Below are 18,454 nucleotides of genomic sequence, written 5' to 3' on the forward strand. Positions count from 1 at the left end.
TTTGCAATACTAAAATACCTGAATTATCAATGGTTCCAATAATTTCTCCACTGTAAAGGTCTGGATCTGCAGATCCCGAGGATCAATTTTCAGTTTAATGCTTGGCACTTTTGTTGACATTTCACCTAGGTATAAAAACAAAGCAAAACAAAAAAAGCAATAAGCAACTATTACCCACAACCACAAGTCTTGCTGCCTCTGTGCCTCTGTACAGTCAAGAGTACAGAGGTGGCTCCAGAACACACTTAGAATTTCAAGAGATTATTTTTTCAGATTCCTCATTTCTAAATTGTGAAAATATATGCAGATACCTTGATAAACTATAAAATTACAGATTTAAAGTACATATAATTCCTTGTCTTCTGTTCCAGAGAATTTACCATCTATTAAAAAATACATACAGCTAATTGCATTAGAAGACCTCTGAATGTGAGTTCTCTAGTAGTCAATAAAAAGGAGCTTTAAAGCCAAATTATACATTACATTATTGAATTAAAACAAAATCATTAACACTATGTGCACAATACCTGTATCTTATCAGTTCCAAATTGCAATGCTCATAATTAACTCTTTAAGAACAAAAATACAGCAGCCCTTAAAAGTCCTAACAATTAATGGCAGGAGAAAAGTAAAGCATTTAGTTATTTTACACCCTGCAATAACAAATATTTTCTAAGTGTCAAGAAAGGCTATTACTGAAGTCAATTAGATGAAAGTAAAGCTAAGTAGGGTCTTTCAAGTGAATAAATCATTCATTAGGACCTTGATCCAAAGTCCACTGATGTTAATTTAAGGCTTTTCACTGAGTTCACTGAGCTGTGGTTCGGGCCTTTAGCCACAGTGTAGTATGTGTGTGTCAACAGTTATAACTGTGCTCTATTAGGAATGCAACTGATTATTGTTCCAAAATAAAAGACATTTTAAATTTTCCAGTAACTTAACTTCCCATAAAACATAGCTCTGCAGAGCCCTTTTAGCCAATAAAGACTTCGGATACAAATATAGTGGATATCCATCTTTTTTAAGCAGGACTTATTACAAGCATTGCTGCTCTATAAAACAAAGTAATAAGGTACTGCAATTTTGGAGGCTAAAGAGATATATTGTCACCTTCCAGTGAACCTAGTATTGGTTTAATATAGGACAGTAGCTTTAGGGTTTCTATAGCAAGTTGCGTAGAAATAGATCTGAATTGTTTATCACAGAATATTCACTCCACATTTCACTTGCAAGCAAAGATAATAAGAGCAATTACTAAAGAATTAAGGTTAAAGGTAATTCAGTGTTTTAGTATTCTTACTAAAGGTTACAAGTGCCAAGTTTACTCTTTTATTACAAGCTACACTAGTCGCACCCTTAAGTTCACAGTTTCAGGCCGCATACAGTGAAGTGATAGCATATAGCCTAAAGAACCGATATTTCAATTTTAATTCCTAGTCAAAAGATAAAGAGAACAAAAACTTGAAATCAGACTGACCAGAATTATAGTTTTCCTTCCATGGACATTAATAACAGAAAGAGAACTACAGAAACGTCAATGCAAATTATTTGGCCCTATTTTACACATTTAACTTCTAGACAGTTGTACAAAACTGCAAGGAAATAAAGCTTGAGACTCCCCAGATCACCAGTGTCAGCAGTTCTCTTTCTGCCCAATGAACCAGTAGGTAGGATACTCCAACGGTTTTGAAATACTCCAGTTTAACTTACCCCTCTGTTTGAAGGGAACTGAGCCTTCTCATCATTCACTATTTCAGAAACAAGTGGTGGCTCCTAGTCAGGAAAAGGACTGCAGCTCTCCTACTAGCTCAAAGTGTTATGTATGATGAAGTTGTAGCTATGCAAGTAAGTGTACAGACCACACCTCTTATTCAGGAAGCCACATTGCAACTGTTACAAAGTCCTTTGAGATGGATGACTCTGTACCTTCTGCTGGTTCTGTTTTACTCAAGGTAAAATACTTTACTCACTGCGCTCAGATAAAAACAAGCTGAAAACACAGCAAAGCTGTAAAGGCTGGTAGGTCTGGGCATGCCCCCAGAAGGCAAAGTACTTTGTTTCCAAAATTTGCTTAACTAATGTTTTCAGAATTTCAGACCAAGGATAACAACAAGCAACAGAAGACATCAAAATTCAATGAACTCAAAATATCCATAAGCACATCCAACATAATAAATATCCTACTCAATCAGATCAACAGTCCATCTAGCCCAGTATCTTTGTTATGATCAGGCTATCAATTCTTAATACACTGTATATGCAACAAAGCAAGAAATAAGGTAGGCTCTTTCCATCTGCTGTTTAGTAGAGGAATGACTAAGAGACAAATCCGCAATCACCCAGAGGGCTTCCTACAACTACAGCTTAGGTCATCATGAAAAACGACCACCACCTCACTTTTTCATTCTGTGCACAGTTATAATAACATCTTGGTGCAGAGACAAGATCTGCACCAAGAGCTTAGTCTTACATCTCAGGCCAAAGACATGCCCACTATGTGCTCACATAAACAGTTGTGGGTTTTTTTGCTTTTTACCTAGAGTGATCCTTCCTGTTAATAGCCATTGCTTCTTCACGTATGGAAACTAAAATGTGAAACCAATTTCTCGACCATCTAATTCTCTGGAAATACACTAAATATATAATGATGTGAGTATAGTTTGTAAACCATGAGAGCAAAAGGTCTAGTACAAAACGCAATCTCAGAGGGACAGCTGCATCATTTTATTGAACAACGAACATTCAAGAAAGGTTGTGTGTCTGCAAAGTTGATTAAAATTCAGGCTTTCTTATAGCTACAGCTATAGAGTTATTTCCAGCAACACTGTTTTATTAGCAAGGCAGCTATTAGCGGCCTGGAAGCCAGGTTCCCACTGACATTCGGACCTACACACAAGCTCTTGAATCAAAGAAAGCAAATATTAATGAGACCTCCTTTTTTAACCTGTTAAAGTAAACTTTCCTACAGCACTAATAACTTCCTCTGAAAGTCACAAATGTGTGTCACTGACATCCCTGGTCTTCTCAGTTAGCTTTAATTCCAAACCACATTGGCTATTTAATAGCTTCTTAAAATGTTACTCCCATAACAAAAGAGCAGCGTATGGCAAATTCAACAGTGTTGGCAAACAGTGTATCCTGTCTCTGCCTGTCAGCATGATGGTGCAGCCTACAAACATACAGCAGAGAAGCACCCACACTTCTGAAAAACTGCTTCTGCTGTGTCCACCCCTCAACCAAAAAGGCTTTTAATTAAAAAAAGTTATTCTACTCCAGCTTCACTGAGATGGCATCAAACCACAAAATCTTACATCTTTGAAAAGACAGACTTTGGTTTTTTTTTTTTTTTTACTATCTGCAGTTCACTGGTTCTCTGAATCTTTGGTCAGCATTTCAATGAATCTGCCTTTTATTCACATTAAAAAAAAAAAAATTTTTTATGGTATTGCTGGTTCACAACCCTAGTATTTTACATTTTCACAAGCGCCCCAGTACACAGGTACTTCTGAAATCCTTCACAACAGTTGCAAATAGAGGGTATTGACCGTGCTGTGCATTTTTTTTTCTGGTCAAGACATACATCAGTTGAAGAGGACACATAAGAACTGGATGGAGACAGCACTTCATACTTCTACTGAGATTTGAAGAAATCACTAGATGACTTTCATGTTACTTTTTCTGCAGATACACTCATGCTTTAACTTTACAGTGGCTTCCCCTCAATTCCTCGATAGAAGGGTATTAGCAACTAGTTTACTCAAAAATCAGGAATAAAAACTTGGCTGCTTACAGTAGGAGCTGCTCGCCATTCTCACAGCACAACTTCCTATACTACAGGTCATCTATTATGATCAGATCTGGTCAAATTTGGCTGATAAAAATGTAGCTGTAATTTTCCATAATAAGAGACCACTGTGCTCCAGAATCCTGAGCAGTCTCAAACTTGTGAAGCTTTTCAAATCCAATTCTACTTTTGCAGATCTGAAAAATGTGAGTACATGTGCTGTAACTTTCCCCTTTCTGGGTTTTGGGGTTGTTTTGAGAGCTTTGAGCTTTGTTTTCTAACCTTAGCATATTATCTAACATAAGCACTTTTATTCTTTGCTTGAGCCCCGGCTTGACAGGATTTTGAACTAAGCAATAGCTTTTTAGCCTTGGGTCAGGGGCATAACTTACTATTAACTGAAAGTCAATTGCAAAAATAATTGTTTCTGAAATTTTCAATTATATGCTAAGGTATAAATAACCTACTTAAGGGCTTACTTGCTGACTGGGCTCACTTGCTGATTCTAGCCTTTTTAGTTTTGGGGGTTTTTTGGTTGTGGTGTGTTTTGGGGTTTTTTTTACTAAAATGTTAATGTCCTGAAACTTTCTTAAAGCAGACAATATGAAAACAAGCTTGCAAGCCAATGCAGTGAAAACTACAAACTCTTAAATTATCTTGACACCCTGACTGCATACTTCAAACTTACCAGGCTCTTACTGTTATTTACCAGACTAGCTAGTAAGTATTTATAAAGAATTTTTTTTTAATCAACGGAAGGGTAACAGGTGATTAAGAAAAACATGCACTCAGTAAAGATTATTTGGGGTTTTTTGCTGATACTTTCACTTAAAAAGTGAATTTGTGTCCTTCTAGACCTTCTTAATTAAGATGACAAATTTTTTGGTGCTTGCCTCAGGAAAGTGAGAATTACATGCCATCTTTTTTTTTTTTTTATTACCTATGTTTACTCCAGTATAATTTGCCCTCTAATTACAGTGGAGATCTTCATGGCAAGATATTTTGGTAAAAGACTGCTATAACCCCACACTTGGCTATATTAACCTTTACAGTAGGTGATTTCAGCACTGTAGACCAGTAGCTCTTACAACACTTAGGATGTTAAGCATGTGTCAGAAGATACAGTTGTGTCTCAGAACAGTCAGAAAAGCAGCCACTTGCACACTCCTACCAAGTGCTACAAACTTTAAGATAATGAGAATTTTGTCTTTTCAGCAGACACATCCAAACTGAAACTGCCGAGTGTTTTGGTGTAGGAAAAAAAGACACCAGAAAAACAAAGTCAGTATTGTTTGCAACACAATGTGAACACAGTACCTGCAGCTTTTAAACAATCTGTAAGTACACTGTATACAGGCATAGATAAACTAATTAGAAAGCAGAGCCAAATATATTCTGCACAAATTAGAAAGCATTAACTTTATAATCCATTTCCTGCTAGATCATTAGAAAGCCAACAGCACATCACTCACCTATCCTAGAATATACACGGTCCATATTCAGCACTAAAACAACTGTCTATGTAATTTCCTTGTGTTAGGAACTACAGTGCAACTGCTATGCCTCACTATTTGGCTTCTGAGGCATCTGCAAGGGACTGCCTGACAAGCTCTCCAGTGTATTTCAGGATGACTGACAGGACACAGTGGCTGCTGGAGGGGTGGCAGGGGGATGGGCATCCTTAAAGCTATATACTAGAGCACAAAATATGTAAAAAAGGAAAAATTATTTAAAAGCTTGTGAGCAATTACAAGACATGAAATATGTCATTACTGATAGTTTTGGCACTTATTCTTGTAATTTTCAGCACAGCTACTATTTTCCCATCGGTTCTGATTGTATGCCAGCTTCTGACCTAAGGCAATGACTCAGTTTCAGACTTCTGAGCTGGACAGCAAAGAGATTCATAAGGCCTTCACCCAGTAACTTGGTACCAAATTTGTTTTCTTTATGTGATTGGATTCTTTTTTTTTTTTCTGTTATACATTACACTACACTGACATAAAATATATTATCCTATCAATTTCATAAAATACATGGGCATATTGCCTTCTAAAAAAACAGAAAAGACAAGAAAAATATTAAAACAAACCAGTCTGGATTAGTATTTTTAAGCAACATACACATGGACAGGACACCTGAAGACTTCTAAGACATGAAACATTGCTGAGTATATGTAACAGAGTATGTTTAAATATTTGTTCTTAACTTCAATATTTATTATACAGCTTCATTAATTGGTGCCAACACTGCTACAGAGTCAGTACACCAAGTGCAGATCACATTTTACAGAAGCCACAACAGTCACTGTGTTTTTAATCATCTAGCTGATAAACGAAGTAAGACATTCAGAATACTAAAATATACTAGTCCTGTTTGCAAAATAACAGCATGGACTTTCTTTTTACTTTATGCTTGAAGACTTGTGTATTTTGTGGGCCAGATCATGGCCTGGTATAGACGGATACCTCTGACACCTGGGAAGAATGTGGCCCATTTAACACCAATGAAAACCTATAATGCACCTGCCAAATTATTTAGATTTCTACACAAACCTGTCAGGTTCACTCTAAGCATCCCAGATTTTATCACCTCTTATCATGAGTAACAGGAAACATGTCTGTTAATGCACAGACATCACAAAGCAAAAAAGAGCTGGAGAACTGAAGGCAGCACCAAAATTTGAATCTGTTAGTATTCACTGAAGACTACTTTGTTTAAACAGGTTTTACATTTAGGAATTTAGATACGCAGTGAAGTAACCAGAAGATCATTTTTAATGCTGAGAGTGGAAAAAAAAACAACAACAAAAAAAAAAAACCCGCAATTTTTCTCTTACATTCCCTTTCACTTGCCTCTGTGTCTACTACAGTACTTTCTCAACCCACTGGCCAACTTCAACCACATTCCAAAAAGTAGCTGAAATTCCCAAGGACACAAGATTTTCACCAAGTTCTTCAGCACCATTCTCAGCATAAACAGTGTCGTATGTCATCCCTTATAATGAATGTACCATGGAAAAAAACACAGTATAAGCCCTGCCCCTACTGGATGCTGGAGACTCCATATGGCAAGGAACAGGTTACAACTCACCTAAGGGCATGGAAACGTTTAACTAAGGTTTCTGGAAAAAAGTTTGAGATGGGGGAAAGTACTGAACTTTTGTCATGCAGACTTTCTGATGTCTAGTGAGATAACAAATTAAGACAATATTCATAACGTGCTCTCTTCCTTATTTAATAGTCATCTCTACTTTTTCTACAGTGTATTTCATCAAAGCAGTTTTTCAGGCAGAGGTCATCTTCCAATATCACATGAGGAAATACAATCATAGAGGAAAAATTATTCACTTAAGATCACACAAAATGCCAGTGGCAGAATCAGGGATGGAGTGCTGGGATACAACCATCTGGTCACGAGACTACCTTATTCACACCTTAACTGGGGCCAATAAGCAGGCTAAGGATTACCAGATACAATTTACACTAGAAATATAAGAATATAACCTCATCTTCCATACTCATGTCAAAGTTACCCAGATACTAGCACTTCGTCATAGTAAGGTCAGTTAATGCATTCCTTCTCCCTTAAACATACTATCACAGTTACTGCCTTGGTTGAATGCATACACATACTGGCAAATTCTAGATGTTCCATCAGAGGTGTGAATTCTATGGCCTACAGCTACAGAACTTTTGGCTTTGCACTAGCATGCCAGACTCTGCTTTTTAACCAACACCTATCCTGCTTGGCTTAGAAATGCTTTGCCAATCTTATCTTCTTAACACTTCTTCCAGGTACTTTTTTGGAGGTACTGGAGCTTTTGATCTCAGAACTGCTGAAAAAGCATTTGGTTCAAAAAAGACAAGACAGTGGTGTGACGTAATATGGCAGCATTTCATTCAAAATTGAAAGGTTTTCATTAATACTCTTTAGACCCATTTCAAACTCTTAACCAAAAAAAAAAAAAAATCCTTCCATATGAGTCTCTGTGCTATTTTCACCACATGCACTTTGAGCACAGAACAAGGATCCCTCTCTATTTAAGTGACATTAAGTTCCTACATGGACGGCTATCCTGTGCTGGTAACAACAGGTTAAGAGGTCTGGCTCCAAGCCCTTTCTTTTGTTATCACTTTAAAAGTGCTCCTATCTCTGTTCAGAACCAGAGACTCTGTTTAAATAAAGTTCAAGTTGACCTTCCACTAAAAATAGGATTTGTTCAACTCATTAAAAAAATGGACAAGAAAAATATCAACGAAGTGCTACTAAGAGGATTTTAAGTTTTATTTTTATTAAATGCAGTCTCCTCATTTCCCCTTTTTGTTATTTGCTGAGGGTTACCTATGGCAACATTATACTACACTGCTTTGCTTAATAAATGTCTCTCTTAGTTGCAATGAGTTAAAACCCATGGTTTTCCCTTTTCTTTTTAGAGCTGCTACTCTTGACAACTGATTTTGTAGTTTCATACCTAAGCATTACCCCAGGATGTGTCACCATTACATGCCATTTTATGTAACTATTTTCAAATTGATATAAAGGTTTGCATTATTTTTGTCCAGTGACCCCAATATAATAACCCTTCTTCCCTGTTATCTACAGACACATACAAAACAATCCCAAAATTAAAGGTAACAAATGTGATTGATACCTCTTGAGTATATATTAATTATGAGATATGCATGAAAACAAAAGAAATGGTTCTCAAACTGCATTGTTTGGGATGTTGCAGCTAGCAGCTGGTTACCTAACACCTACAAAAGCACGATCAAAAATACAGGGAACAGCAAAAACAGTATTTAAGCAAAACCACAATCCCACCATGCCATGCCTGTATACATGGCCAGACCTCTGACATGCAGATTAATTCTTCTAGTGGGGTTCCTGGTGCTGTATGCCACCCTATTTCCTCTATCAACTCAGACAATCAGTTTCAAATCAAAATGCATCTCAGAAGAAAAACCCTACTTAGTTGATACATCATTTCTGGCGAAACAGCTTCAGAAATAAAGACTAAAGACATTCCTGCCCATTTATACATCTGCTCTCATTACAATTCAAAATGACTTGGCTAAAAAGGAGCCAATAAAAAAAAAAAGAAAAAAAAGAATTAAAAAAAAAAAAAAAAAACAAACCAAGAAAAACCAAGTTTGTTTTGAGGTGGATTAGCTTCCTAAAATTAACCAACTAAATAGGAATAGCAGAGAACAGCAACAATTCATTATGCATTTTTTTTTCTAAATGCCTATCACCAGGCCTAATGCTTTACTGTTGGATGCCTTTTGGTCTTCACTAGCTGTGAGCGTAGTTCTTTAATAAAAGGAATCCAAATGGATTTTACATAAAGGAAAATGTATACATGAAGTTTTTTAAATATGTCAAGTGTTATATTGAATGTAACAGCCCTCCATTACTCCTCACTCTTAAACAAGTGCCTTTCATATTTTAAAATCAAAAGTAATTGCATAAAATTTCCTTGTACAGTAATTCAGTATTTCCAACATTGAGATGATAAATGTACACTTACACGAACCTTCCTTGACTTAGATGCAAAATTGAGTAAAGTGCCAAGAGGCAAGCTAAACTTTTTACAATAACAGCACCCATGAAACATTTACAGTTCCTTTTCCAGTATTCCAACATGCTTTTTCATATTTGGAAAATAGGCAAACACATTGTACAACTTTGACTACTGACTTCAAGTGACAAGGCCACTATGATTTAAAAATATGCAGAACATTAAAAAAAATGTTTAAAAGTTTTTTCTAGAAAGTCAGTTAAGAAATATCAGCTTTTTAAGTCAAACTTTTGAGCTGATTATTTGATTAAGCAACTATAGTTCCATTCACAGCTTCATGTACTTTCACTAAGTGGAAAATTCCCTGCATTCCTTTTCAATCTTACCTTCTGAATTGAGAATCTAACAAGAGATCCTAGAAACAGCGCCGTGAAGAACTCTTGATGCAGCTTGACTCCAGAGGCACTGACAGTGAGACAGCAAATGGTTCCTGTCATTCCTAGTCTATGAGAAACAAAACAGGGGGGAAGAGAGTCAAAATGGGGAGGGCTATAATCATTTGGGACCTCCTCCTAAACTGTTAATTCCTGTCTGCACTGACAAGTTGCTACTGAAAACGTCACTTAAAGAAACCCCAAGCTCATTCCTAGACTTGCAAACACAGTTTGGCACTGAGCTTCTACACCTTACATCATACGCCATTTAAGTCAACGGCAAAGGCCCCTGAGAAATCAATGAGGCTTACTTCAAACACTAGAGCAGAAAGGGGAAGAAGGAAAGCAAAGGCTATTATTGTAAAACCCAGGTCAAATACAGTTGCAATGTACATATTATAAAAGTTCATATAAACTATGCTTTACATGACAACCTTCTTCATTTACCTTCACAAAATATTCGAAATATATTTCTAGACAGATAACCCCACATTTATAAGACTTTCCACCAGGGCAGCCATTCGAGCAAAGGACATGAGTGAAGTTATACAAATTTGAGTACCCTAAAGTGTAGTATGCAAAAGCACTCATGTAAAAAAAAATAGAAACTCTGAAAAGGCAGAGGTTGCTCAAGACTTCTATCTATTCTGCTAGAGACTCTCCATTCTGCTGCTTAAGATCTTAATGGCACTAAACCATTCAATCAGAAAAATTGCATAAAGTACATGTGTCAGGCTGAATTTTCTTTTTGGAAAATTTCAAGCACAGCAATTCGGCTATTTTTAGTTGATTTAGAGGTTAAAAGGGTAGATACAGCATGAAGGTTGAGGTAATCTGATACCAGCTAACATTATTGGAGAGGTTCGACTAGAAGGAAAGGAAGAGAAAGAAAAAGAAAAAAGAGAGAGATTGAGACCTGAGCAATGGGCTCACATGTGACTACTCACAGGTGAGGAAAAAAAAAACAAGCCTTGGACAAGCATAAGAGAGAGTACTGAAATAACTGGAGGGAATGAGGGAGAGGTGAAATCAATCACATTAGGCCCTATCATGCAGTGGCCAACAGATTTCAATAGCATCTTCTGCACTTGAAGCATAGAACGAAAGATTTGAAAGGCAGATAAAAAGTGTATACAGAAGATACTACAGATTTGTTCCCCTGTAAAAGCATCAAATATTATTCACAGAAACTAAGCACACTTTCCCAGAAGATGCAATAATTTAATATGGCGAAATGTACCTACTATTGCCACATTAAACTTACAATTTTATTCAGAATTCATTCCTCAGAATTTTTTTCTGGGTTCAACCTTGAAACAAAACCCTTTCTTTACTCACCTTCAACTCATGAATTCAGAAAGCATGAACAAGATTTGATTTTCTTGGCACTATATTAAATCTGTGTGATACAATGCAAGTCTAAATCTTAACTAACTGCAGTTACAGTACTTCTCAGCATTTCTCAGCTCTCTTACTTTATGAATGTTATTTGAAGGTTAAGAACAAACAAAACCAGAATTGACTTAACTGAAAGATTGAATATAGACAAGTGGAGTTACACAGTTGATACCTATTACACCTTTTTTAATCATTAAATCTTTGCAACTACTTTAGTGCTTCATAAATTAAGCAAATTACTACAGTGCTGAACAAAGATCCTCCTTATTTTAACAGGTACACTAAGGAGAGGTGTGAAAAATACCGATTTTATTTAAAGTTCTTTGTTCTGGATTCAGTTGCTTAACCTAAGCTGCTAGTGCCACCTTAGAGTAGTAGGGCGTCCATAATACAAGCCCCCAGGCCCCTGTAGGTTTCTTAATAGACTTCAACTACATATGCCAGGGCTGGATATGGGGATTCTTGATGAGGCCATATATGTCTTAAAATGCCTCTAGACATGTATGCTCTGGCACTTGAATCATTCACAAGTTGTCTTTAGCTTAAAAAATAACCCCTCCTATTCATTCGTTGCTAGAAAGCTTTTCCACTTGAATTTGGCTTAATAGGTCACTTGTGAAGGTCACCTGTGAAAGTGGCAGGCACATGTCATGAGAAGTTTTGAAGTCATGCAGTGCCACTGCAAATACCACTGCAGCACCACTTCTTAAGCACCATTAAAACATTCCACACACAATATCTAAAAATAGGTTAAAGGTATAGGGTACTGTAAACTACTATATACTATACTTTTCCACTTTGGCTGTCTTCCAGATTTCCTTAACAGCCTTTGTGTAACCTTGTCCATGCCTCTAACATCTGCTATCTATTATCTAGTCACGACTACCTATAACTTTACATCTTGTGAAATTTAATCCTTTGACTTCTATACCTAGCCCATCTTTCACTACTAATTTCTTAATCTGCCACGCAGTGTTTTGCTGGCCAATCCAATTCAATGGCATCCACACAGAAAAAATGACCTCTCATCACAGAAATACCAGTCATTTTGCTGTGGAAACTACATTAAACTAATCACAAAGTAACACTTGTTGGATGTTTTTCCTCAACTCCCTTGTTCTACACTTATTTTAAAAACTATCTTTTTAGATAAGATTATTTTTCCTTTTTTCAAATATTTCTCTCCTTTTCTGTTAAATTTAAGAAGTTTACAAAGTAGATGATCATTGTTCAGGTACTTTCAGAACTCAATAGCTTCTTCCAGGCCATAAACTTGGCAATTCCTCTGACAAATTGCATGAACTCTATACACTGCAGTCACCTCATTCTCTCATCCAAGGTAAATTACTCTTGAACTTTCTAAAACAAAATGCACCAACCAAGCTGCATAGCTACTAAGCAATATTACAAGGTTTAACCCAACAGAGAAAAAGAAGCTAACAACAAAAGGACTCAAAACCCTGCTCCCAACCTTTCTTCCCCTCCATTTTTATCCCGAATTTGTGATGATTGTTAAGGATTACTTCAAAAGCTCTGGTAACTTCAGAGCTGCAGTCAGAATAGGCAGGTTGTGAACAAGGGTCTTGCCACCCCAAACCACTGAAAAGAATCACCTTGTTACAAAAGACCCTGTAAGCACTTTCAAATTTTGCTGAGGCAGTTGCTGGTAAAGATACGTGTGTGACAGGTCAGAAACAGGGCAGCAGAGGTGAGTGCATACATTTCCCTGGAAAGTGGGCTAGCAAAACGGATAAAAGAAGATGCTACATTAAAACACAGCTGACAAAGCCCCTGTACAAAATATATTTTCACCTACTTAACATGCTCATACCATTCATGCCACAGAAGTCAGTTTGAAATGCCCGAACAGCTCTGAGCAAAAAGCAACCAGATTCATAATACAACAGAGCACTACCATTGTATCTAGAAACACCTCTCTGAGACACATTCTATTTTCACTAAGAGGAGACATTCATATACCTCTTTTTGCCCCTGTCTTCCCAGTTTCTACGTTGAGGGGACTGCCTCAACAGCCTGCTGCATACACACAGTCCCGTTACAACCTGCAGTCCAACATTCCCAGCTCCCTGTTTCCATCACTCCCTTCTCCCACTCTCTGCTCCTTTTCCCCCTCCACAGGACACGGATGCTCTTGCCCGATTACTTGGGATAGGCACGAAAACCCACGCGGGCAGAGGGTGGTCCGGAGGTGAAGGGAACCCACACGCTACTCTGCTCCGACTCTCCCTGAACGGGAGCAGAACACGACCAACCTCCCCTCACACCGCCACGACGCTCAATGCCCTCCAACGGCCGCGGCCCCGCCCCAACGGCTCTGCGCACGCCACAGCCCCAGGGCCGGGCACCCGCCCCAACGCCTGCCTTCCCTCGCGGTGGGGACGCGCTGCCCCTCGTTCTCCGTCTGTACCTTCACAGGAGGGAATCTCACCCTCCTCATGCACCCGCCGGCCGCCGACCTGGCGCTGCTTCGACAAGGTTTCTTCCTTCACACCGTGTGATAAACAGCTCTTGTTCTGCACTGTGTTTGCAAACAAGGCAGCTGTCTCCTAAACACATTTCGCGTGAAGATCTGACACAACGGGCATTGTGCAGTACCGTGTTTGCTTGACTAATCTGGAGCATGCTAGGCCAAAGGAAGTTTAAAACCCGAATTGCTTAGCAAAATGTCACGCTGCTGCAGTAACTCCTGATGTTAGCTGTCACTTGAATCACTCCAGAAATAGTAATTTTTTCTTTTACAGACAGCACTTTCCCATAGTCTGACTGTCCGTTTGCCTTCAGCTGTTATCTGTAAGTGAATTCAGTTATTAGTAATTTCTTTCTAAGTTGCTTTACTAGTTTATTCAATTTTAATGGAAGTACTGAGCAGAGTTAATGTAATTCATGTTTATACATTATTAACCAAACTTATCAGAACTCTAATTGAATCCATAAACTAATTTTATACAAACAATATTATGTAAAGACAGAACTCTTTAAAAATAGCCTGCTTAGAAGGCACTACTTCCCACTACTACTCCATACCATGCAGTATGAAATTAGCAATACGGAAGCTTAATTGCAAAATTAATCATATCACCATGAGTGTCAGAAAGAAAACAGCGGTGCCTGCAGTTCCTGAACCCATGTTTAAATCTTCCATGGATGCACACAAAGAAAAGGCACAAATCTCAATACTTCCATTGCTTGAAGTTTATTTCTTGAAACTATCTTTTGGCATTTTCACCAGGAATATTTTCTTAAGTATGAAACACAAGCTATAAAGGTGAGAATAACCAAAGATCAAAAATTATTATAATATCATGAGTATCACAAGGTTCTCAATTCAACAAAAGCACCTTACCACTGTGTTTCTCCACATGCAGCCTGCCAGCAGCATAAATCATCAATATAGACCTATAACAAACTTTTAACGAGTGCTAATGTTGTATACCGTGCATTTCTGCACAAGCAAAATGCTAACAGTAGATGTGTAATTAGTAGATTTTCTAATATTCTATAACATGTATATGTAGAAGCTTAATTTGAAACGAGGACACTGAGTTGAAAGACTTGTGGTAAACTGACTACAAAGGATAATCAAAGTTGCATCTGTTCTGTGACTCAGTTTTAGCTTTCCTACATTCAAAGTTTTATAATTGAAAATATACAAAGAATTTTACTTTATATGTGTAAAGAATTGCAAAAGTTTATTGCTACAATCTACCACTGAGGCTTAAAAGGAATTAAAATTAAAGTGGTAGTTTACCCAGAATAATTGCAACCTGCCAATACTACAGATTTTATGTTTAGGCACAAATGTGGTTAAGCCAGTCATTGATCAACAGGGAGATTTTCTGATGTTTTAATACACAATTTGTGTCAGGTTCATTAATTCACTCACATTCTTCAAGAGAGATGTAAAATTTACTCTTGAATATTTTAAATTACATATAGGCACAAAGTTACTGTTCCACTGACATGGCTGGTTTTCTTGTTAACTCAGGCAGAATCTAAGCTAATTTTTCTGTTGCAAGCATCACAAATACAACATATTAATATTTCTATCAGGAATAAATGTTGAAACTATTGCAATTGTGAAGCTGACAGAGATTGATTAAGTAAGAAGCCACAGAGCAAATGTATGAGAAGGGGTGGGTTAGGCATTACTGAATGAAAGTTGCACCTGAGGTCAAAAAAGGCAAGAAAACAGAAGCGTTGAAATGCTTGGGGCTCAGTCCTGTATTTTTAAAGAAGACAGTAACAATATAAAGATTATTTAATGCTGAAGAATATATTTGAAGCTGATTATAACTTGCACATTTTTTCTACTGGTTGGTTAAACTGTCCATATTCCTAATAAAAATTCTGCAGTATCTGTCATCTTCACTTACAGAAATTAGACTTGAAAAAAATATGGGCAAAGCTATCTAGTACCATTATTTTATCTAAGTCCTAAACCAGAGTTCTCTTTGTTACCTATTCCAGAGTCCAGCTCTTGCTAGTTTTAGGTAATAAGGTAATAAATTAAGAAATAAAACTTTGAAGATTCTTTTGGGAGATAAGTTTACTTTCCTAAATGCACTTATCCAGTTAGAAATATAATCTGTTACCTGTGTTCTTTTTTGACCAGTTTCATCTTCATTAAAGGCCCATGAGATACACCAAAGCTTTTTTTAGTGTTTACTTCACCTGTAGTACTGCCATGAAGAAAAACTCTAGGCACTGATGGTTTTCATTTAGTTTGAATTTCGAAAGCAGGCGTATTATAATTACATTTTCAGTTTAGGAAAACTTTCTAAATACCACAATCCTGGAGGCTGTCAGCTGTAATTCTTATTCCTACTTAAAAACAGGTGCCATATGTTCAAAAATTCTAGATCTATAGAACAATACATTAATAAAGCAATGTTATATGCATGAATTCTGATAATGAACCAATTCTTTGACAATATCATTGTATGCACATTAGACATATATATGCATAAACTTAGCTAATTTCAGCCTATGACATACCAAATGCTTAGGTTAGCAGGCTGTTAGTCTCGTAACTAGTCATCTTAAGGGCTGCTCAATGGCTACTGGAAAGTATTTCTGAAGAATTTCTCACACCATTCTAAAGTAGGTGAGCTTACCCTTGCCTGCCATGGACAAGAATCTCCCTCTCTGATGTCTGTAAAAGACTACCTGAGCAGATGGCTGCAGCATCTAAAAGCCAAGTGCTTACTTGAATGCTGTGGAAGGTCTATCATACTCGAACTACCCAAGACCATTTTTCATTTTATCTCTCTCTCCTTACATTGCTTCAGCCCCTTAAGGTAGCCATATATCTCAGACTTTAAGGTCTTTAAAAGAAGATTATGTAGAGGAGGGCGTGCTTTATTAATTAAACACCTGTACATGCAGAGGCTGTCCAGTTCTTGCAGCAGACCGTATTACATTTCAGGAATTTCAGAGTTTTACTTCAGGCTTGTATCTCAAGGTTTTAATGACTTTTTTAGATATTGAGCTTCCCCATCTCAATAATTTAACACTGCAATGCTATTTTAGTTGAGGCTTTCTTTAGAATATTTTTAGTGATTTCTGTTGTAGTAAGATCACCTTCTGTCTTGGGAGCACAGTAGCTTCATAGTGAAGCGCTAGAATTCAAATAGCCCTCAGCAAATTACAACATTCTCCCCTAATCCCTTTTTGATCACTGCTCATCTTCAAAGATTATTATATGAAAGTGCTTAAACCTGATCTTTCTGCATGTGGTACCTGCAAACACATCCTATTGGCTCTTTTACTTGCAGCTTGCACAAGGAACACTGGAGGTCACTCTAGCATTGCTCAAGTAACAATTTAAAATAGACACCAAGTTTTTCAAGACTTAACTTGAATTCAGTTGGTTAAATGTAACACTTTGTGTGTCATTTATACAAGCCTGACAACTCTCATGATTTATTATGTTTTACTGAACTTGCACATTTAACTCTAGTCCTAGATCCCATCAACACAAAATAAAGGCACCTCTCATTTAAAGAAAATAGTAAGTTTCTTCTTAGTCCCTCTAGGAAATAAAGACTCCTACATTCAAAATATAGAATTTGGACATTGCAAATTGTGATAAAAAAGGAACACTGAGTCTGCTTCCAGGTTTCAGTGGCGCAGGGTACTGCATGTATGTTCTGTATGTTTCTTCACAATTCTTTGTTCCTTGTAAGCGGGCAAAAGCCTATGGACTTAGAATGGTTAGGGTATAGGGTTTCACCTTTCAAGGAAAGCCTGAGGTAGAACAACTGAACTCAAGTGTTCCCTCAACCTCCAGATCCAAACCCTCAGACCACAGTCATAGCTGTTTCTGTGTGAGGAGGATGCGGGGAGAGTGGGTGAACAACCGAAGAACAGCTATGGTTCAGTCTCTTCAGGAACAGTTAGAACAAATACCTTACTTGAAGGGTATTACCAAATCTGAACTTTGATGTGTTGTTACAATTTGGTTTCCTTTGGCCTTGAGTACTAAAAAGTTCTTGCATTCTGTAAGATTTTCCTAAAACAAACTACTTGTATGGATTTCAAGTAGTCTCTTTTCTGTAAAGAAAATAAATCTGCAGCAGATGTATTAGTGTAGAAGTAAAGAGCTCTGCTTCTTGTCTCCAAATCAATTTACAAATAAAAATTAAAAAAGCAGCAGTTTTGACTGAAAGTCCCAACAAGTCTTTTCTGGCTTTTACACCTGAGAAACACTTGTTTCTCCACCCGCAGACATCATCTCTGACTGTCTCCACCTCTATATCTGTTCTTTAAAAGTCCCCTGTGGCTATAATGTGGTATACTGAAGGCACTACTTTTCCTCACCCTGCTCTTCACACACTTGCTATTTACATTATCATAAAAATTTGGTATAATCATGCTTTTTGTCTTCATATATATGAAACTAGGTACACTACGGGATAAAGACAGGATCTTACCAAGCATAATGCAGTTTATGAGAGCCTTACCCAAACACACAAAACTCGATGAACATCGGCAAAACTGTCCAAATCACTCTTTAGTATAAGCACATTAACCAACTACAATTTAAACAAAGATTATTATGACACTAAACTACTGAGTTGGATAGGGGGATATAAAGCAGGATAATAAGGACCATTTCGTATGTTAATGTGTTCAAGGTATTCCTTATTACCTAAAACACAGCAAACAGCAAAAACATAAGTTTGATTTTTACTTCTTTTTTTTTTTTTTTTTTTTATATCCCAAATAATACAGAAGGACATACAGGAGAGAAAGAAGAAATACACAGATAATAGAAACAGTAGCATTGAACCCTAT

The 18,454-nt window shown here is 37.1% G+C and overlaps 1 protein-coding gene across 1 annotated transcript in view; it reads right to left on the bottom strand.

Moving 5' to 3' along the window:
• Window positions 1–13,536, bottom strand: part of CTNNA3 (catenin alpha 3) — a 505,620-nt gene extending 492,084 nt beyond the window's left edge. Inside the window, exons 1-3 of the mRNA XM_065670947.1 lie at window positions 13,411–13,536; window positions 9,692–9,809; window positions 19–125 (exon numbers count right to left, since the gene is read on the bottom strand). Coding sequence (XP_065527019.1) covers window positions 19–120 — 102 coding nt within the window. The 5' untranslated portion in view covers window positions 121–125; window positions 9,692–9,809; window positions 13,411–13,536. The remainder of the gene's footprint in view (window positions 1–18; window positions 126–9,691; window positions 9,810–13,410) is intronic.
• Between the last annotated feature and the right edge of the window lie 4,918 nt (window positions 13,537–18,454).

The sequence above is a fragment of the Lathamus discolor genome, chromosome 3 (assembly GCF_037157495.1).
Source record: "Lathamus discolor isolate bLatDis1 chromosome 3, bLatDis1.hap1, whole genome shotgun sequence".
Lineage (NCBI taxonomy): Eukaryota > Metazoa > Chordata > Aves > Psittaciformes > Psittacidae > Lathamus > Lathamus discolor.